The sequence below is a fragment of the Schistocerca piceifrons genome, chromosome 3, assembly GCF_021461385.2.
Source record: "Schistocerca piceifrons isolate TAMUIC-IGC-003096 chromosome 3, iqSchPice1.1, whole genome shotgun sequence".
In the NCBI taxonomy this organism is placed as follows: domain Eukaryota; kingdom Metazoa; phylum Arthropoda; class Insecta; order Orthoptera; family Acrididae; genus Schistocerca; species Schistocerca piceifrons.
The window spans coordinates 732,727,414-732,750,674 of record NC_060140.1 but is presented as its reverse complement, the minus strand read 5'-3'; the positions used below and the strand labels follow the sequence as shown (position 1 = coordinate 732,750,674).

The following is a 23,261-nucleotide window of genomic DNA, read 5'->3' as shown; positions in this document are numbered from 1 at the left end:
AGTTATAAACTGTATATTGGTTTGCCGAACACGAATTTACATTTTGCTAAGTGAAAAGCAACAGTACATCACAGCACCATTTATGCTAAGATAGTGTAGTCTGTGGTGCAATATATTACTTTGCTTCCCATATAAAACGCTGTTATGAGCGAAGTAGTAGTGTAAGACGTGGTTTCACTGAGAGGTAAGGATCAGTCTTTTCCGAGAATGAGAATAAATTATTTGTAAATATATGCTTATTATCTCAATAGCAAACATGACTCACATTAAATATCTCTGTTTATGTATAAGACAAAAACTTGTAGCAGAGTAAAGTTTGCAATGGTTATACATTATACAAAAACTACCATCTACTGTTAAATATCTTACAGAAATATACATTGGACAGTTGTCAGTCATAAGATTTATGTTTATAAAATACCGAGAGAACATTATCTCTCTATAACACACGTTTCAGAATTTCTGAGACTGTTTAGAATGAACAGTTTCACTCGAGCGTATGTTTTTGCACTGCAAAAATGTGTTCGTGTGAATAAGTACGTTAAACTTGTCTTTTCTTCTCTCTCTGAAAGTATATCGACTCTTTTCTCTTTTCCTTCCTTTAATACGGAACTGCAGTTTCCTGTATCCTGGAATGTCTTCCCTGTCCACCTTCATCGCGGATCTGAGTTATATGTGTAGCAAAAATGAAAAAGAACTTGGAAGGATGGGCGAGAGCCGCGCAGCAGGGCTCCCAGTAAATTTGAGGCGGGCAGGAGTGCTGTGCGGTTGTGGACTCGTCAGCACACGGGCGCAGAGCTCAGACGAAGATGCACACGATCGCCCACAGCATCCGAAGCAGGAGAAGCCACAGACAGGTGACAAGTCCGTAGTGCGCCCACTTCAACCTGCGAAGACACAAAGGAATTAGAACACAACTAGCTCTTTTTCACTTGCTTCTTAAACAAGTACGAAAATCAGTGTTGTCAGCAGAGTTATCTGATATTGCTGTATTGAACTTCACGATCAGTGGCACACGCGAATTTGGCTTTGTTAATGTGAATACAGTAGAGGGTTACCTAATCACTTGCCAATAGGTGCCACGTCATTAGTACATAATGAATAAGCACATTCCGCATCTTATCGAGGACATGGTTCAAATTGGCTCTGAGCACTATGCGACCCAACTTCTGAGGTCATCAGTCGCCTAGAACTTAGAACTAATTAAACCTAACTAACCTAAGGACATCACACACATCCATGCCCGAGGCAGGATTCGAACGTGCGACCGCAGCGGTCGCTCGGTTCCAGACTGTAGCGCCTAGAATCGCACGGCCACCACTTATCGAGCACATGACTTTACAAAAATATTGCTCCATTGTTCGCCAAAACGAAAAACTCTGAGCATGAAGAAGATTGGGGTTTAAAATGCCGTTGAAGACGTGGTCATTTGAGACGGAACATACGCTTGGATTTGGGACGGATACGGATAGAAATCAACCGTGACTTTTCATAGTAATCATCCAAACATTCGCCTTAGATGTTCAGGGAAATGAAAAACTAAACCTGGATGGCGGGACGGGAATTCGAATCGCCGACCTCCGGAACTTCAGTCAATGTTTCACCATTGCGCCACCTCGCTCGGTGTCTGATCGTGCGTTGAACGTCGATGTTTTGTGTACAAAGTGCAGTTTGAAATCAGTATTACATGTATATGAATTACGACAATACTGGCGTAATCTGTTGAAGCCTGTCTATGCGATTCGTGGATCACTGATTCTGATGTTTCCAAACAGCCTACTGACATACGAAGGAAAGAGAGGACAAACATTAAAGTTCAATGGCATTAGTTCGGACTGGACAATGATGGCGTCATTATCGTCACAACTTATTTAGAGGAACGACGGATAACTTAAACTAGGATGTCCGGACAGGAATCTTAACCTTCATACTTCTGAATACGTGTTTAGCGACTTATTAATGCTTGAGCTGATGACTGCCGGGTTATCCGCATGATTTCATGTTTCGTTATAAAACTGGTTACGTGTATACGCGTTTAGCGTGTCATGCTGCAGGCATAATTTGTGTGACGATGTAGTAGCCTTCTGAAGTGGTCTAAGGCCACGAGGGCCAAGGAAAGTAAACTCGGATGAATCTGCACTAAGCAGTTGGCTTCAGCGGACAAGTCTCCAAATGCTTCAGCGCGCGTTGATACAGTGGTTAGCACGTACCATCCGCGAGGAACTGCAGTCAAAGTCACATCCTGCCATAGTGATTTTGGTTTTCCGTAGGTTCCCTAAATAGGTTAAAGTGAATGCCGTGATGCCTGCTTTGAAAAAAGAACGACCGATTTTCTTCTCGGTCCTACGTCAGTAATAACGTCGTTGTCGACGGAGTAGGTTTCGATCCTCTGTCAACTAATTTACTCATGTTAGTCAATTATATTTTCGTGTAAGGTTCTTTTTTGTGTGTGTTTGCCATTCTGCCCTGATAGTGTATTCGAAATAGAGAAACTATTGTGTATGATAATATGGGCCTGCTGTGGTTTTCCTGTGTAGTGTAAGGGTAAGCAAAGATATTATCGATGGAGTGGGGTAGTGTTTAATGTAGTGGATTAGGATTACGGAAAAATGGAATTCAAATCCCTGTTTAGTTATTAAAATTTAGTACGTTCGCGATTTCTTTAAGTCATTTCAAAAAAATCCGGAACGACTGGCTCACCTAGGCTATAAACAAGCTGATTCCTTCTTCCGTCTTTGATCACCGTTTCTAATCCTCCTCTGAAAAACTTAAGAATTTTACTCCGCTAGTGTTTTCCCCAAATGGAACCTGTTATGCTCGTATTAGCACTGTAGTGTTGCCCTTTTCAAATTTTGATTAAAAAATGAGAATATAACTGTTTTACGTACTACATTGATAACTGATTCTGTAAATGTACCCAAATAGTATTTCGTGAGAATGACGTTCAAACTAGTAGCATGGTACAAATTCCTTCGTTCCTTTTTTATTCCGACTTATTGGGTATTCAAAAACAACCAAATAGTACTAGAGAACAGGTCTCACAAGGGTTCTGTGAACCAGTTTGTTCGATGATACGGTACAAGTTTCCGTAACTATACAAAGTGTCCACTCGTCCATACTACAGCAGACTTTACCGGGAAGCTTATCGTTGACGCTGTAAATCAGGGATGGCAACCAGCGACGCGCAGGCCGGATGTGGCCCGCGGAAGAAATCCATCTGAGAGGGAGGGAGTGACTCGCATTGTACTCCAATTGGGACGCTTTTTGGATACTCCCGTCGATGCTCAGATCGCTTTGGATTTCTTTCTCCTACTGACATTCGTAAATAATTCTTGTTATTAACGACGTATTAAAACACTGCAACCGTTGGAACTGGAGGTAATTTATAATGAATTAGCTGCAACCTGTTGGTTTTATGGGAGTTTATTTTTCCTGGGCGACATTTCAAGATGTCTGACATATCATCTTATGATGTTAACATGTGTTTACGTGTTGTGAACATTATTTCTTTACTACGGCATTGCAGGATTTTGCAACAGGCAGCTACTGTAATGCGTCGTAAGTAAAAGATGAAGATAAATGAAAAAAATCATGTTCACAACGCTTAAATAAATGTAAACATGTGAGGATGTCGTGAACTTCAAAGGAATGTACTCTCAAAAAGGCGTATTTTGAGGTACAATTTGTTGACATGGCGTGTCGGGGAATGGGTCCGTTCATATCGGTGCGTTACGCCATAAACATTAACGTCACGGACGCCACAGGTTTGACTTTATGCGCTGGGAACGCTCCTGTCGCGTCGCGGCCCGCGAGCTTAAATACAGGGCTATTACAAATGATTGAAGCGATTTCATAAATTCACTGAAGCTCCATTCATTGACATATGGTCACGACACACTACAGATACGTAGAAAAACTCATAAAGTTTTGTTCGGCTGAAGCCGCACTTCAGGTTTCTGCCGCCAGAGCGCTCGAGAGCGCAGTGCGACAAAATGGCGACAAGAGCCGAGAAAGCGTATGTCGTGCTTGAAATGCACTCACATCAGTCAGTCATAACAGTGCAACGACACTTCAGGACGAAGTTCAACAAAGATCCACCAACTGCTAACTCCATTCGGCGATGGTATGCGCAGTTTAAAGCTTCTGGATGCCTCTGTAAGGGGAAATCAGCGGGTCGGCCTGCAGTGAGCGAAGAAACGGTTGAACGCGTGCGGGCAAGTTTCACGCATAGTGATGTGAAAGATTCAGTGTTTAAACCTCCTCTACCAAGAAACGTGCCAGAACTGCGAGCTCGCATCAACAATGCTTTCGAACTCATTGATGGGCACATGCTGCGCCGAGTGTGGGAGGAACTTGATTATCGGCTTGATGTCTGCCGAATCACTAAAGGGGCACATATCAAACATTTGTGAATGCCTAAAAAAACTTTTTGAGTTTTTGTATGTGTGTGCAAAGCATTGTGAAAATATCTCAAATAATAAAGTTATTGTAGAGCTGCGAAATCGCTTCAATCATTTGTAATAACCCTGTATATACACTACTGGCCATTAAATTGCTACACCAAGAAGAAATGCAGATGATAAACGGGTGTTCATTGGACAAATATATTATACTAGAACTGACATGTGATTACATTTTCACTCAATTTGGGTGCATAGATCCCAAGAAATCAGTACCCAGAACACCCACCTCTGGCCGTAATAACTGCCTTGATACGCCTGGGCATTGAGTCAAACAGAGCTTGGATGGCGTGTACAGGTACAGCTGATCATGCAGCTTCTACACGATACCACAGTCCAACAATAGTAGTGACTGGCGTATTGTGATGGGCCAGTTGCTCGGCCACCATTGACCAGACGTTTTCAATTGGTGAGAGATCTGGAGAATGTGCTGGCTAGGGCAGCACTCCAACATTTTCTGTCTCCAGAAAGGCCCGTACAGGACCTGCAACATGCGGTCGAGCGTTATCTTGCTGAAAAGTAGGATTCCGCAGGGATCGAATGAAGGGTAGAGCCAAGGGTCGTAACACATCTGAATGTAATGTCCACTGTTCAAAGTGCCGTCAATGCGAACAAGAGGTGACCGAGACGTGTAACCAATGGTACCCCATACCATCACACCAGGTGATACGCCAGTATGGCGATGACGAATACACACTTCCAGTATGCGTTCACCGCGATGTCGCCAAACACGGATGCGACCATCACGATGCCATAAACAGAACCTGGATTCATCCGAAAAAATGACGTTTTGCCATTCGTGCACCCAGGTTCGTCGTTGAGTACACCATCGCAGGCGCTCCCATCTGTGATGCAGCGTCAAGGGTAACCGCAGCCATGATCTCCAAGCTGATAGTCCATGCTTCTGCAAACGTCGTCGAACTGCTCGTGCACATGATTTTTGTCTTGCAAACGTCCCCATCTGTTGACTCAGGGATCGAGACGTGGCTGTACGATCCGTTACAGCCATGCGGATAAGATGCCTGTCATCTCGACTGCTAGTGATACGAGGCCGTTGGGATCCAGCACGGCGTTCCGTATTACCTTCGATACGATAAACCGCAATCGCGATAGGCTACAATACGATCGTTATCAAAGTCGGAAACGTGATGGTACGCATTTCTCCTCTTTACACGAGGCGTCACAACAACGTTTCACCAGGCAACGCCGGTCAACTGCTGTTTGTGTATGAGAAACCGTTTGTAAACTTTCCTCATATCAGCACGTTGTAGGTGTCGCCACCGGCGCGAACCTTGTGTGAATGCTCTGAAAAGCTAATAATTTGCATATCACAGCATCTTCTTCCTGTCGGTTAAATTTCGCGTCTGTAGCACTTCATCTTCGTGGTGTAGCAATTTTAATGGCCAGTAACACATGTAAATAAGGCTAACTGGTCACCAAATGTTCCCCATTCCTGCAGTAAGCGAAAGCAACTGAATGCCTTTCTGTGTTTACGAACGTTATCTTGCACTAATGCATGTTTAATGCGAGCTGGCATTCACCGCAGTATATGGAAATTTTTGAGTCGTTACTTGCAGTTTCTTAGCTATTAGCGTTTTTATTTGGTACCAGCATCGTCAATCGATGATCTGAGTACTAGTCATTCTGTTTGACAAATCATATACACTCTTTTCGATCGAAATTTACATTACGCGTGTTACTGATGGGTACTTACAATCAGTGTTGTTGTTGTTGTGGTCTTCAGTCCTGAGACTGGTTTGATGCAGTTCTCCATGCTTATCTATCCTGGGCAAGCTCCTTCATCTCCCAGTACCTACTGCAACCTACATCCTTCTGAATCTGCTTAGTGTACTCATCTATTGGTCTCCCTCTGCGATTTTTACCCTCCACGCTGCCCTCCAATGCTAAATTTGTGATCCCTTGATGCCTCACGACATGTCCTACCAACCGATCCCTTCTTCTGGTCAAGTTGTGCCACAAACTTCTCTTCTTCCCAATCCTATTCAATACCTCCTCATTAGTTACGTGATCTATCCACCTAATCTTCAACATTCTTCTGTAGCATCACATTTCGAAAGCTTCTATTCTCTTCTTGTCCAAACTATTTATTGTCCATGTTTCACTTCCATACACGGCTACACTCCATACAAATACTTTCAGAAACAACTTCCTGACACTTAAATCTATACTCGATGTTAACAAATTTCTCTTCTTCAGAAACGCTGTCCTTGCCATTGACAGTCTACATTTTATATCCTCTCTACTTCGACCATCATCAGTTATTTTGCTCCCCAAATAGCAAAACTCCTTTACTACTTTAAGTGTCTCATTTCCTAATCTAATTCCCTCAGCATCACCCGATTTAATTCGACTACATTCCATTATCCTCGTTTTGCTTTTGTTAATGTTCATCCTATATATCCTCCTTTCAAGATACTGTCCATTCCGTTCAACTGCTCTTCCAAGTCCTTTGCTGTTTCTGACAATTACAATGTCATCGGCGAACCTCAAAGTTTTTATTTCTTCTCCATGGACTCTAATACCTACTCCAAACTTTTCTTTTGTTTCCTTTACTGCTTGCTCAGTATACAGACTGAATAACATCGGGGAGAGGCTACAAACCTATCTCACTCCCTTCCCAACCACTGCTTCCCTTTCATGCCCCTCGACTCTTATAACTGCCATCTGCTTTCTGTACAAATTGTAAATAGCCTTTCGCTCCCTGTATTTTACCCCTGCCACCTTTAGAATTTGAAAGAGAGTATTCCAGTCAACATTGTCAAAAGCTTTCTCTAAGTCTACAAATGCTAGAAACGTAGGTTTGCCTTTCCTTAATCTTTCTTCTAAGATAAGTCGTAAGGTCAGTATTGCCTCACGTGTTCCAACATTTCTACGGAATCCAAACTGATCTTCCCCGAGGTCGGCTTCTACCAGTTTTTCCATTCGTCTGTAAATAATTCGCGTTAGTATTTTGCATCCGTGACTTATTAAACTGATAGTTCGGTAATTTTCACATCTGTCAACACCTGCTTTCTTTGGGATTGGAATTGTTATATTCTTCTTGAAGTCTGAGGGTATTTCGCCTGTCTCGTACATCTTGCTCACCAGATGGTGAAGTTTTGTCAGGACTGTCTCTCCCAAGGCTGTCAGTAGTTCTAATGGAATGTTGTCTATTACCGGGGCCTTGTTTCGGCTTAGGTCTTTCAGTGCTCTGTCAAACTCTTCATGCAGTATCGTATCTCCCATTTCATCTTCATCTGCATCCTCTTCCATTTCCAGAATATTGTCCTCACGTACATTGCCCTTGTATAGACACTCTATATACTCCTTCCACTTTTCTGCTTTCCCTTCTTTGCTTAGAACTGGGTTTCCATCTGAGCTCTTGATATTCATACAAGTGGTTCTCTTCTCTCCAAAGGTCTCTTTAATTTTCCTGTAGGCGGTATCTATCTTCCCCTTAGTGAGATAAGCCTCTACATCCTTACATTTGTCCTCTAGCCATGCCTGCTTAGCCATTTTGCACTTCCTGTCGATCTCATTTTTGAGACGTTTGTATTCCTTTTTGCCTGCTTCATTTACTGCATTTTTATATTTTCTCCTTTCATCAATTAAATTCAATATTTCTTCTGTTACCCAAGGATTTCTACTAGCCCTCGTCTTTTTACCTACTAAAACTGATCTCACATGAAAGGCTCATAACGTAGACAGTAAGAAAAGTCAGTCTTCTTGCACCTAAGTCGACATTGAGCCTTTTGTATTTAATTCCGATGCAATTTCTGTGTTTTATCGTCAATGTGAAGGTCTAAGGGACACAGAAAACCTGAAGTGAAGCATCGGAATCTATAACTGGTCTCACAAACAGGCTCAAAACATAGACAGTAAGAAGACACAGTCCTCTTGCACTTAAGTCGACATTGTGCCTTTTGCATTTAATTCCAACGCAATTTATGTGTTTCATCGTCAATGTGAATGCCCAAGGGATACTGTAAACCTGAAGTGAAGCATCGGAATCCAAAACTGATCTCACAGGAAAAGCTCAAATCATAGACAGTAAGGAAAGCCAGTCTTCTTGCACTTAAGTCGACATTGTGCCGTTTGCATTTTATTCCGATGCAATTTCTATGATTCATCGTCAACGTCCTCTGCTGCCTACACTACTTAATCCCTCAGAGCCACCCATTCGTCTTCTATTGTATTTCTTTCCCCCATTCCTGTCAATTGTTCCCTTATGCTGTCCCTGAAACTCTGTACAACCTCTGGTTTAGTCAGTTTATCCAGGTCCCATCTCCTTAAATTCCCACCTTTTTGCAGTTTCTTCAGTTTTAATCTACAGTTCATAACCAATATATTGTGGTCAGAGTCCACATCTGCCCCTGGAAATGTCTTACAATTTAAAACCTGGTTCCTAAATCTCTGTCTTACCATTATATAATCTATCTGATACCTTTTAGTATCTCCAGGATTCTTCCATGTATACAGCCTTCTTTATGATTCTTGAACGAAGTTTTAGCTATGATTCAGTTGTGCTCTGTGCAAGATTCTACCTTCCTCTTTCATTTCTTAGCCCCAATCCATATTCACCTACTATGTTTCATTCTCTCCCTTTTCCTACAGTCGAATTCCAGTCACCCATGATTGTTAAATTTTCGTCTCCCTTCACTACCTGAATAGTTTATTTTATCTCATCATACATTTCTTCAATTTCTTCGTCATCTGCAGAGCTAGTTGCCATATAAACTTGTACCACTGTAGTAGGCATGGGCTTCGTGTCTATCTTGGCCACTATAATACGTTCACTATGCTGTTTGTAGTAGCTTACCCGCACTCCTATTTTTTTATTCATTATTAAACCTACTCCTGCATTACCCCTATTTGATTTTGTATTTATAACCCTGTATTCACCTGACCAGAAGTCTTGTTCCTCCTGCCACCGAACCTCACTAAATCCCACTATATCTGACTTTAACGTATCCATTTCCCATTTTAAATTTTCTAACCTACCTGCCCGATTAAGGGATCTGACATTCCATGCTCCGATCCGTAGAATGCCAGTTTTCTTTCTTCTGATAATGACGTCCTCTTTAGTAGTCCCTGCCCGGAGATCCGAATGGGGGACTATTTTACCTCCGGAATATTTTACCCAAGAGGACGCCATCATCATTTAACCGTACAGTAGAGCTGCAGGCCCTCGGGAAAAATTACGGCTGTAGTTTCCCCTTGCTTTCAGCCGTTCACAGTACCACAACAGCAAGGCCGTTTTGGTTAATGTTACAAGGCCAGATCAGTCAATCATCCAGACTGTTGCACCTGCAACTACTGAAAAGGCTGCTGCCCCTCTTCAGGAACCACATGTTTGTCTGGCCTCTCAACAGATACCCCTCCGTTGTGGTTGCACCTACGGTACGGCTATCTGTATCGTTGAGGCACGCAAGCTTCCCCACCAACGGCAAGGTCCATGGTTCATGGGTGAATTACCATCAGTATGATGCGTAATATAAATTGCGATCCAAAAAAAGTGTGTGTACTTACTGTCCAAGTTACATGGCACAATACTAAGCTCTGACATTTATTTTACAATGACGCTGGTGGCTAAACTCCGTAGTTGTGGACTAAATAATATGGCGAATCTAAAAGTGTGTGTGACACGCACATAAATGCGAAACAAAAAGTTACAAGATACACAAAAAAAGCAGCTACATCGTTGAAAATATGGTCGATATAATAATGATGACGATATAGATGTGTTACGTCAATTGAAGATGGATGAAAATCCAAAACGCGTCGTGGGCTCAGTAGAGTTAAGTAAAAAATCATTAATTGCTGTATTTTTTCAAGTAACGTACTACGTTGTAGAACTGTTGAGTGCTTTTTGGGAAAGTAGGGAGCCGTTATTTACCAAATAAAACATAATTCGTGCATAATTTTTCTCTGCGTTTCACATAATTCATGTAGCTATGGAATTAGTTATAAACTCTGTGATGCACATATACAGAAACGCGATTTTCCACCGAATATGAAACTGTTTAACTGAAACAAGCCACTGAGATGCAAACAAGTTTCTGTAATTTGTGTATTTTATGAATACTCAATAACCACGTTGTACTCCCATAATTCTAAAGAAAATGCTCTTTCTTAAAATAAATGATCTGTAACATATTTTTAAAAATCTGTTTTAGGATATTATGAGGATGTGAAATGTAAAAGTGATACACGAGAAAAGTTGTTGGGAAAACAATATCAGACCCCACTCGCTGTTGACTGATCGATGCAAGCATAGTGGTAAGAATGATTACAGCTATATTCTACAGTTATCCGAGGGCTGTGGATTTTCTCCATTAATTCCAGAGTGTGTGGTTCATGGTGTGGGTTCCTGTAGTCATGTCCTAGTTCATGAACCACGGGCAACGTATGAGTGGCCAAGTAAGTGGTCCTGACAGTCAGGATGCCAGTTACTTTGGAATAAGGCTGGGCATCTCGGACATATTCTGAGTCGTGGTCACCTTTGTGCTCAGACGGCAAAGACTACCAAATCCACCGGTTAGTCCCTCAACCGTTAGGGGTAAAACTCAGTGGGACCCGGGACAAGTAAGGCTAGCAACCTGCTTCCCTGGTACTTTAAATATGATGCTGGCAACAATAAGAGCAAAATGCCTCGGACCTTTGGAGATGACGGAGTCCCACCTCTAATTGACAAACCAGGGACTCCTAAGATACGACTCGGCAACGAATGGCAACGAAATGGGGAGCTATTAATATCAATGGGGGTTACTCTGGGAAGAAGGTAGAGTTAGCAGAGGCTGCAAGTAAGATGGGGTTGGACGTTTTAGCTGTTAGTGACATTCGGAGGAGGAGGAGGAGGAGATTAGTGTTTAACGTTCCGTCGACAACGAGGTCATTAGAGACGGAGCGCAAGCTCGGGTGAGGGAAGGATGGGGAAGGAAATCGGCCGTGCCCTTTCAAAGGAACCATCCCGGCATTTGCCTGAAGCGATTTAGGGAAATCACGGAAAACCTAAATCAGGATGGCCGGAGACGGGATTGAACCGTCGTCCTCCCGAATGCGAGTCCAGTGTGCTAACCACTGCGCCACCTCGCTCGGTTGACATTCGGGTAAGGGGTGAGAAAGAAGAGGAAATGGGAGAATACAAGGGTTACCTGCCAGGAGTCAAAGCAGGAATAGCACAAGGGGGTGTGGGGCTTTACATCAGGAAAGAAATGGAATCCAGCGTAGTTTGCAAGAAGGTACGTAAACGAACGACTGATGTGGATAGATTTGACAGTGTCTAACAAGAAAATTAGGATTGTGTCAGTATATTCGCATTGTGAAGGGACAGATCAAGATAAGATGGATAGTTTTTATGACGGCTGTAATCAGCGTTGTGGGTAAAATCTTCTCAGGTATTGTTGAAAGGAAAGTGCGAGTATTAGTTGAGGACAAATTGGATGAAAATCAGTGAGGGTTTAGGCTTCTTAGAGGTTGTCAGGACCAGATCTTTAGCTTACCGCAAATAATGGAGAAGTGTCACGAGTGGAACAGGGAATTGTATCTATGCTTTATAGATCTAGAAAAGGCGTATGACCGGGTTCCGAGAAGGAAGTTATTGTCTGTTCTACGAGATTGTGGAATAGGAGGCAAACTTTTGCAAGCAATTAAAGGTCTTTATGTAGATAGTCAGGCAGCAATTAGAGTTGACGGTAAATTGAGTTCATGGTGCAGAGTAGTTTCAGGGGTAAGACAAGGCTGCAACCTGTCTCCACTGTTGTTCATATGGATCATATGTTGAAAACAATAAACTGGCTGGGTGAGATTAAGATGTGTGAACACAAAATAAGCAGTCTTGCATATGGGGATGACTTAGTTGTGATGGCAGATTCGATTGAAAGTTTGCAAAGTAATATTTCAGAGCTAGATCAGAAATGTAAGGACTATGGTATGAAGATTAGCATCTCCAAAACGAAAGTAATGTCAGTGGGAAAGAGATATAAACAGATTGAGTGCCAAATAGGAGGAACAAAGTTAGAACAGGTGGACAGTTTCAAGTACTTAGGATGCATATTCTCACAGGATGGCAACATAGTGAACGAACTGGAAGCGAGGTGTAGCAAAGCTAATGCAGTGAGTGCTCAGCTACGATATACTGTCTTCTGCAAGAAGGAAGTTGTTGTATGGGAGCGAAAGCTGAGTGGATTCAGGTTACCTTATCAATAAGCTTGAGGTTACGGATATGGAAGTAGCTAGGATGATTGCAGGTACTAGTAGATGGGAACAACGGCAGGAGGGTGTCCACAATGAGGAAATCAAAGAAAAACTGGGAATGAACTCTATAGATGTAGCAGTCAGGGCGAACAGGCCTAGATGGTGGGGGCATGTTAAACGCATGGGAGAAGCAAGGTTACCCAAGAGACTCGTGGGTTCAGCAGTAGAGGGTAGGAGGAGTCGGGGTAGACCAGGGAGAAGGTACCTGGATTCGGTTAAGAATAATTTTGAAGTAAAAGGCTCAACATCAGAAGAGGCATCAATGTTATCACTGAATAGGGGATCATGGAGGAATTTTATAAGGGGGACTATGCTCCAGACTGAATGCTGAAAGGCGTAATCAGTCTTAAATGATGATGATGATGATGAATTCCAGAGTGTGGTATCACGTATCGATACCATCACAGGGACGTCAAAGTTGGCAACGGAGTTGTAAGTTTCTTTCACACGCCAATAGCAGTCATGCGGGACCCGGCGGACCCAATGCTTCACGCCTGCTGAGCCTCGCCTACAGTGGCTCTCGACTGGGAGCGCTCTCTGCCGCCGTGGTACAAGATGGCTGGCGGTAGCCACACGGCCACTCGCACTCGGAGCCGAGCCTCTTCACTGTGTGACGCTACACAGACCCAGACTTAGACTAAACGCAGCTCTGACACCATCATTCAGAGAGCCTCTTCCCTGCTGACACCGCGATGAGTGTTATTACGCTTAGAGAAATACAAGTTAAATAAATCTTCTGCTTCCTGTGTTATCTCATTCGCTACTCGTTTCTGCTCCTTTCCAGGTTTCCTATGACGGCAGTTGCCACACCACTTTGTAGCCCACCTTACCATACCTTCCAGCTTTTGTAGAGGTCTATCAGTAAAACTCATGCGTGACAAAAAATCTAACGATTTTCAACATGCCCCGGCTTGACGAAAATAATAACACTTCTGGCCTACAAAATACAATAATTCATGCTTTAAGCAGGATATTTCAATGAAATCACATCTACTTAAATCATAGCTCGCTGATTTGTAGATGAACATGACAATCAAGAAGAAATCCATGTTAAAAAGCAGGAAGCGTGGCGAATATTGGTTTGGAGCATACATAAAGGGACTTCATTGACAAATTAAGCAGATATGCGCTAATTAAAAAAGGTTTTACAGAAAAAAACTTGCTTAACGTAACATAGGCAAGAATTAATATAATACACTCTGCAAATCATATGCTAGTTCGACTTTAAAGTCACAGTTGTGGTCTTTCTAGCTTCCTGCAAAAAGTCTTGAGAAAATGTTTTGTCATAACAGGGACCACTACGCCTAGTCTTGAGAATAGAAAGTCTCCAGAGATTCATGGACATGCAAATCATATGCTAGTTCGACTTTAAAGTCACAGTTGTGGTCTTTCTAGCTTCCTGCAAAAAGTCTTGAGAAAATGTTTTGTCATAACAGGGACCACTACGCCTAGTCTTGAGAATAGAAAGTCTCCAGAGATTCATGGACATGCATAATCTGAAGTCTGTTCTTTTTTTTCTTCACAAGGCTGAAAACACGTTCACATTCTGCATTGCTATGGGGTATGGTGAGAATAGAGAGCATTACTCTAGAAATTCCGTTATACTGAAGAAATCCATCGACTCCACGAATTCTTGATATTTGTGCCCAACTGGAAACATCTATGGGATCTTGATTTGCAACCGAAGTGTCACGTACCTGAAGAGCTGTGAACTGTTTCTGATGCTCGTTCACCACCTCATCTGAAGTTTCATTCTCTTCCTAGCATAATATGATAGGAAACTTTTTCCAGGGGGAAACGAATGGAAGAAAACTGTACATATTCGGTTTTGTCGAACCTAGCAACTTGAGCATGCTTCAGCACATCATACTTGAGTGGAAACTTGTTGATGATAAAGTCACAGGCACTCCAAAAGTAATTTCTCACTGATGAAAAGAAAAGGAATTTATCTGTATCCTAGATATCATTCACTATGTTTAAAGTATGAATGCCAATAACTCATCACCACTGTTTTGATTTTGAATCATCTTGTACTCAACTTCAAGCAACGAGGAGTTTTTGACAATTTTGGGCTCAACAAAACTGGTGAACAATTGCTTTAGCATATCAGTTAGAAGTTTTAAAAAAAAGCGAACTTGTGGGGAAGAAGTTCGAAGGGCAACATTCAGTTTGTCAAACACATGAATAGTCACATGAAGAAAAGCGCAAATGGCCTTGTTCAAGTTTGAGGACAGCAACATAAACTATTTTTCCTTACGTGTTGTAGCAGAAGTGTTACTTTTTAGGATAAGTTTGCCACATTTGGATGAATATGGTATTCTTTTATGGAGACGTGTAATAGCAGAATCAAGAATTTTCGTCATCTGATACTCTGTGGATTCACTTTGTTCAACTCAAGGTATTCTGAAAGACCACTTTGTTCAACTCAAGGTATTCTGAAAGACGTTAACCTTATGGGAATGTTTTGAGTCCATAATATTACTTCCTCCCCGAAGAAAGAAAGAAGCGGACCCAACTGGTCCAGTAGTCTATCCAAACATCTACCTAAAGATAACCACCTCATACATACATGCTTCAGAATTTTCTTTGCCTCTTCATTCTGCAAGCGCTGAAATTTCTGACACTCTTCTCTAAGAATTAAATTATAGCTCATCCACTGTAAGTGGTAATCTTCCAGCACATTTTTCAGCTGCTAGATTAATCAGGTGGCAAATGCAACCTATGATGGCAATATCTGGTTGAACTTCCTTCAGAACTGCTGAAACTCAATTTTTGTGTCCTGTCATAACAGGAACATTGTCGGAGCAGAAATCCACACAGTTTTCAGTTGGTATGTTATGAGAACTTAGCTGTGGTATCATCAGGTTACTATGTTGCACCCTGTTGAGTCCCCATCTAAGCTGGTATGGATAACACGGAGCTCACTACTTTTTCCCGCGGAATATCATAGTATGTAACAACAACAGGATGCAACTTGGCATTCATATTTATGCTTCCATCAGTTGCCAAAGAAAATGATCCGTTCTGAAGGCAAGTAACAAATTTAGATGATGCATTTTTTGAAATTTTATGTACTATGCATGTCATTTTCATGCGACCATAGCTATATTTTTTGCAGTTTCTGATGTGGAAAACATTTTAAATAAAGCACCAGCATGATCAGCGGCACGTAAGGCACATTTTGTTCCACCAAAAAGGAAGTAAATAGACACTCGGCCCTAATTACGTCACTGTCAACGTTTCCAGACTTGTCAAGAAGGGTGTTGATTTTCTTGTTATCTTCCCTCGATGTAACATAACTTACGTGTTTACCGCACTTCACATCATTACTTAAATCATTTCTTCCACCATGTGCAATACTAATAACACACCAACATATCGTGCAAAAGGCATGTTGTTCCCCCTTTCTTGATTTTAGTGTGCAAGAAAAATCAGCAGAACGTCTGGAGGTACTGTTTCTTGTTGGATTTATTCATGTATCTTACAAAAGGAATATAGCGTATGAAAATGTCCGAGAACAAATGTCTCGATATGTACTGAAGCATCGAAAGAACCTGTATAACTGAACGTCACATAAAATTCTAACATAAACACTCAAGGCAGTCAAACACTTCATTGAAACATGTCAAAGCACACAAGAGTCTTAAACGAACACGACGCCAATCTCGTGAACAAAGAATATGCTCATGGTGAAACACACACGTGGAACGAATATGATCAGTCCATACGGGGTCAAAGAATATGGGTACAATCACAGCAAGCGAACGGAGCGGAACAAAGAATTTGCGGAGCAGAGTCCGCCGACACTTAAGATTCACGTGGAAGAATTGTTATCCTGGCTTTAAATTCAGTTCCAGTGACGACACAAACATCACACGGTTAAAGGCATGAGTCATATCAAAGAATCATTTGTGGACTATCGTAGACTTACCTTCGACAGATGCAAACGATCGATTTTAAGGAAGTGGGGTGATTATCTAATGTTAAGGTTTCAAATTTCGGTCCACAAAGTCGTAAAATGACACCGTCCATCCGTAAAATGGTGCAATTTCCGTAAATTTTACGGATAAACCGCAAAGGTTGGCAGGTTTGCCTGAACATCGTGTATGAAGTCGTACGCATCACAGAGACGCGATGAAAATGCGAGACGCTGATTCGTTAGGAAGGTATAGGGGTTTGACTACAATCAAAGGATCATAAAAGTAAGTAAAACGTCAGTGGTTGGATGAGCACTAAAAAGACTGCATTTTTGTATTCCTGCTTCGAATTTTCGGAGATGCAAATGCCTTTCACAACATGATTTCAGTATAATGTAGAAATTTTCCTGGATGAGAATTTAGATATTGAATTCTATTGTCACTTAAAGTTGCGTGAGTGAACGTAATTATGCTTTCCAACAGTATCTGGACGCCACTGTAATTACCAGTATTCCATAAGTTTATTTGCTTTCATTTAACGATTAAATAATTATATTGTGCGGACACATTGTTGTCGTTTTGAAAACTGAGTGACTTGAGTCATGTGCAAGAATGAGCCATTACACTATCAAGGCACAACTTATAAAGAGTTCCCTTACAGATATATTTTCCTGTTGTGAGTGACTGTGGAATGAGACTACTGATACTGAAACTGATTTGTTTTTAAAACTGTTCTATTATGCAGGGCATTTAACGTGACAGTAATCGACAAAAAGTCGCGCCGTTAACAGTCACAGTTAATATTCGAACTGGTTGCATAGCTTCAGTTGAAGACTTATTTGATGCAGCTGTCCGTGATAGTCTATCCTTTGTAAACGACTTCATCCCCGCATAACTGCTGCAACGTACTCTATTAAAATCTAGCCCTTTCTCTGCACTTTTTACCCCACACACCTTCCTCGACATCCAAACTGGCGATTCGTGTAGGATGTGTCCTAACAATGGATCGCATCGTGTTCTCAAGTTCTATCATGTAATTTTTTCCTCCTAGCACCTCGTTAGTAGTCATTCGATCTAACCATCTGATCTTCAGTATTACCTTGTAGCACCAGTTTTCAAAAGGTTCTCCTCTCTTCGTGACTGAGCTGCTTCTCGTCCACGTTTCGCTTCCGTACAGAGCTGTTTCTCCAGACAAGTTACTACAGAAGAGATTTCCTAACACGCCTTTGAAAGTCAGAAGAGAACAAATTTCATCTCTGGACAGGTAAAATAAAGTGTACACTGACGTAACAAAAGTCGTGGGATACGTCCTAATATCGTGTCAGATCTCCTTTTGCTCGGCGTAGTGCAGAAACTCGACATGGCATGGACTCAACAAGTTGCTGGAAGCCCCTGCAGAAATATTGAGCATGCTGCCTCTGTAGGCGTCCAAAATTGCGAAAGTGTTACCGGTGCAAGATTTTGTGCAAGAACTGGCCTCTCGCTTATGCCCCTTAAATGTTCGATGGGATTCAAGTCGGGCTATCTGGTTGGCCAGATAATTCGTTCGAATTGTCCAGATGTTCTTCAAATCAATCGTGAACAATTGTGACCCAGTGACACGGATCTTGTCGTCCATAGAAATTCCAAAGATGAATGGCTGCAAATGGTCTGCAAGTAGCTGAACATAGCCATTTCCAGCCAACGATCGGTACAGTTAGACCAGAGGACCCAGTCCACATAATTATGGAGCCACCATCAGCTTGCACAGTGCCTTGTTGGCAACTTGGATCAATGGCTTTGTGGGGTCGGCGCCACACTCGCACCCTACCATCAGCCCTCGCCAACTGAAATCGGGCTCATTAGCCCAGGCACGGTTTTCCAGGTGTTTATGGTCCGATCGATATGGTAACGAGCCCTGGAGAGGCGCTGCAGGCTCTGTCGTGCTGTTAGCAAAGGAACTCGCGTCGGTCGTCTGCTGCCACAGCCCATAACGCTAAATTTTGCCGCACTGTCGTAACGGATACGTTCGTCGTACGTCCCACATTGATTTCTGCGGTTATTTCACGCATTGTTGCCTGTCTGTTAGCACTGACCACTCTACACAAACGCTGCTCTGGGACTTAAAGGGCAGGCCGTCGGCCACTGCGTTGTTTGTGGTGAGAGGTAATGGCTGAAATTTGGTATTCTCGGCACACTCTTGACACTGTGGATCTCATAATGAATTCCCTAACGATTACCAAAATGGAATGTCTCATGCACCTAGCTCCAACTACCATTCGGCGTTTAAAGTCTGATACTTCCCATCGTACGACCATAATCACCTCCGAAGCCTTTTCATGTGATCACCTGAGTACAAACGACAGCTCCGCCAATGCACTGCCCTATTCTACATTGAATACTCGAGACTACCGTCACCTGTACAAGTGCATATCGGTATCCCACGACTTTTGTCACCTCAGTGGATTATTACATTCCGCGTCTCGAGTGGTGTGTGGAATTATGAAGAAAGTAAGAGCATATGGACTATGAGACCAATTGTGTGACTGGATTGAGGAGTTCCTAAATAACAGAAAGCAGCATGTCATTCTCAATGGAGAGAAGTCTTCCGAAGTAAGAGTGATTTCAGGTGTGCCGCAGGGGAGTGTCGTAGGACCGTTGCTATTCACAATATACATAAATGACCTTGTGGATGACATCGGAAGTTCACTGAGGCTTTTTGCGGATGATGCTGTGGTATGTCGAGAGGTTGTAACAATGGAATATTGTACTGAAAAGCAGGAGGATCTGCAGCGAATTGACGCATGGTGCATGGAATGGCAATTGAATCTCAATGTAGACAAGTGTAATGTGCTGCGAATACATAGAAAGATAGATCCTTTATCATTTAGCTACAACATAGCAGGTCAGCAACTGGAAGCAGTTAATTCCATAAATTATCTGGGAGTATGCATTAGGAGTGATTTAAAATGGAATGATCATATAAAGTTGATCGTCGGTAAAGCAGATGGCAGACTGAGATTCATTGGAAGAATCCTAAGGAAGTGCAATCCGAAAACAAAGGAAGTAGCTTACAGTACGCTTGTTCGCCCACTGCTTGAATACTGCTCAGCAGTGTGGGATCCGTACCAGATAGGGTTGATAGAAGAGATAGAGAAGATCCAACGGAGAGCAGCGCGCTTCGTTACAGGATCATTTAGTAATCGCGAAAGCGTTACGGAGATGATAGATAAACTGCAGTGGAAGACTCTGCGGGAGAGACGCTCAGTAGCTCGGTACGGGCTTTTGTTGAAGTTTCGAGAACATACCTTCACCGAAGAGTCAAGCAGTATATTGCTCCCTCCTACGTATATCTCGCGAAGAGACCATGAGGATAAAATCAGAGAGATTAGGGCCCCGACAGAAGCATACCGACAATCCTTCTTTCCACGAACAATACGAGACTGGAATGGAAGGGAGAACCGATAGAGGTACTCAGGGTACCCTCAGCCACACACAGTCAGGTGGCTTGCGGAGTATGGATGTAGATGTAGAATGGCCAGAGAGCGGGTGCTGGTGCTGCTCTCGGCAGCGGGGTGTGGATGCAGACTCACTTGCGGTAGTACTTGCGCGCCGCGGGCAGCGTGTCGAACGAATCCTTGAGTAGGTAGAGGCGCATGCCGGGGATGAAGCCGGCGACCGCGTCCTCCCAGTCCAGGTCGGCGATGTTGAAGGGGAACAGTCTCTGCTCACGCACGCTCAGCGAGCGCCACATGCGCAGCGTCTCGTCGTCACGGAAGTTCCACGACTGCGTGCAGAAGTACGCGATCACGTCCGTGAACTTGTGGATCTTCCTGTACGCCTTCAGCATCCTGCGAGAGGAGAAAAAGTTTGTGAACGACATGGGACTAACAAAACGTATACACTTAGTATCACGAAACGAGTGGCAACTTAGGTGCGATGATGAGTTACTCTAGCACTTTGCAATCGGGTATAGTATTTCCAGAAAATGAAATGGTAGAGCAAAGTGCCAATTATTACTATAATAATGAGCCGGCCGGTGTGGCCGTGCGGTTCTAGGCGCTTCAGTCTGGAACCGCATGACCGCTACGGTCGCAGGTTCGAATCCTGCCTCGGGCATGGATGTGTGTGATGTCCTTAGGTTAGTTAGGTTTAAGTAGTTCTAAGTTCTAGGGGACTGATGACCACAGATGTTAAGTCCCATAGTGCTCAGAGCCATTTGAACCATTTTATAATAATGATTGACAACTGATCTCCCTCAACAGACTGAACATTTTAATTTCTTAGGCTCTGCACTAGCCTAAAAGTTTTAATTATCACTTCGAAAAATATGGTATCTAATTAGTTTTTCGAATATCGTGTTACTCACGCCGTATCTTATTGATCTGCACAGTCATTAACGATTGCTGGAGAAGAACGCAACCACACACAAATACTTTAAAAAAAAAATTTTAATGACGTTACCAATTTAGAGTATCAAGCATATCTTCAGATGGCTAACTTTCCCATTTACAATAATATATTTGCCACTAACATGTCGTCCACGCCTGCACTGGACAAGAATATTAGAGAATTTAGCGCCACTTCATGTCATCTGTAGCTCGGAAAAAATGGGAATGTGCCTACATTCGAAATGATATGAAATGAAGCTGTTGTATATATAGGCTGTCCCACAAACTTCGAGGAGTCGTAGAGGGTTTCTTGAGGAACAAATCGTGCATAGGACCCAGTGCCCAGAAACTGTCATCCAACGATGCTACAGACCGTCGGAGTTATAGCGTGACGGCTGCCACTGCGCCACCCTTCAGCAGCAACGTTTCTTTGTACTCTAAGGGACTGTAGCGGAACGTCTCTCTACGTTGCTTGCTATTCAGAGACCGTGACTGATTGCCACTATTGCAAGTGGCGAAGACGGAGACAGCTGTTGCCTAGGCAGTCCTTGTCCCCTATGATAGTGATGCTCCATTGCCTTTTTCCATAACAGTTTCAGGCATGGGTTTATTTTTCTCGTGAAACATTCTAAGATCTCCAATGTTTTTCAGTATATCTAACAACGCAACAGAACATCTCACTTTGGAGACAAAGCCTTTGTGCATAGCAGCTAGTTCCAACTCCTCCACTGGCGATCGTGGTAATCAGTCACGTTCACTGAATGACAAACGTCATTGCGAGACGTTTCGCTTATGGTCCATCAGCAGATGGGGTCACTTTTGCTGCCTGAGGAGTGGCATAGCAACAGGCGCCGGCACTTATAACTTTGACAGTCTGTAGCATCACTGGATTATGTTTCTGGACATGGGTTCCTATTCTCGATTTGTTCCTGAGGACATCCTCTGCAAACCCTCTAAGTTTGTCACAACATTTTTGGGACAACATGTGTACATATAAGTTGTAGCAGACAGCATTTTGTATTGCTAACTTTTTCAGTTGACCCACAAGCTGTTTTCGCAGTATGTACGTAAGTGTATATAATGGTTTCACTACATATGTTTTCAAATACAGACACATTATCTTTTTATCCACACAACACACGAAGTTGCGGTAAATGCTCAAATATTCTTGAGAAGCTCAGGAACAGATGTCATGATGCTGATGCAATACTGTGATTGGAAAATTAGCCATGTGAAGAAGGACATAGTATTCCGAAACCAATAACGCCATAAAAATAAAGCTTTCAAAAAGTATTTGCGGTTGATTGTGTTCATCAAGAACAATTTTTTTTCCGCTAGAGGAGGCAAAACAACATGGCGCAGTTCATTGATATAGCAGAGCATCATTTGGTTATTCGTTTTCTGAATTTGAAGCGAACAAAGCTGCAACCATTCAAGCTAATCTGTTACAAATGAAAGGACACAATGCAACACCATCATATGAAACAGTGATTAATTGGCGCAGACACTGCCCTTGTGATCAAACAAGTATGCATGACGAAGAACAATGATACAGCGGACCATATCTATGTGATGACCCGACGATTTCAAAAGAAATGGAGGTCCTGTCGCTCGAAGGACGTCGTATAAGAACCGAGGCGCTACTGGGAAAAAAAGTTCATGAATGAGTTTTGAACATCTTGCACGCAATTTTGAACGTGGCCAAATTTGGTTGCGACTGCTGAAATTAAAGCCCATTGTATCGGGGCGGAAATTTGCAGCTGTGTCATGCCAATACAGTTGACTTCTTTAGCCGCCCAATGATAGTGAACCAGCGCTCGGCGTACCACTGTGAACACGAGTCAAAAGAACAAAGAAAACAGAAGAAACATGCAGATTCGCCACCGTCTTAAAAGGGCGAAGATCCAAAGATCTTAGGGCTCGATGAAGCTGAATATTTTTTGTGATTGCCATGGTGTGGTGCTAACGGGTCACGCTCGTGCGGAGCACAGCGTCACAGAAGCATACTACCGAGAAGTCTTGTATGAAGAAACTTGCAAAAAAAATTTGCCAAGAAGAATTTGAGAAGATGAAGTTGGATCGAGTGAAACAGGCTGATGAACAAGCATCTGTCAACGGTGGATCAGTGCTGACGGAGCACCTATTGAATCCCCCCTGTTGAACAGTGTGTGCAATCTGTGTAATTACGACACTAATGGCTTGGGACATCTTGTACTGTTCCTACAATACAGAAGTGAAACATGGATTATCTGAGAAAA

The 23,261-nt window shown here is 42.7% G+C and overlaps 1 protein-coding gene across 1 annotated transcript in view; it reads right to left on the bottom strand.

Annotated features, from left to right (window-relative positions):
* Window positions 1-244: 244 nt before the first annotated feature.
* The window catches only part of LOC124789280 (fatty acyl-CoA reductase wat-like), a 243,661-nt gene continuing 220,644 nt past the window's right edge, over window positions 245-23,261 (bottom strand). The window contains exons 9-10 of the mRNA XM_047256585.1: window positions 20,206-20,463; window positions 245-887 (exon numbers count right to left, since the gene is read on the bottom strand). Coding sequence (XP_047112541.1) covers window positions 800-887; window positions 20,206-20,463 — 346 coding nt within the window. The 3' untranslated portion in view covers window positions 245-799. The remainder of the gene's footprint in view (window positions 888-20,205; window positions 20,464-23,261) is intronic.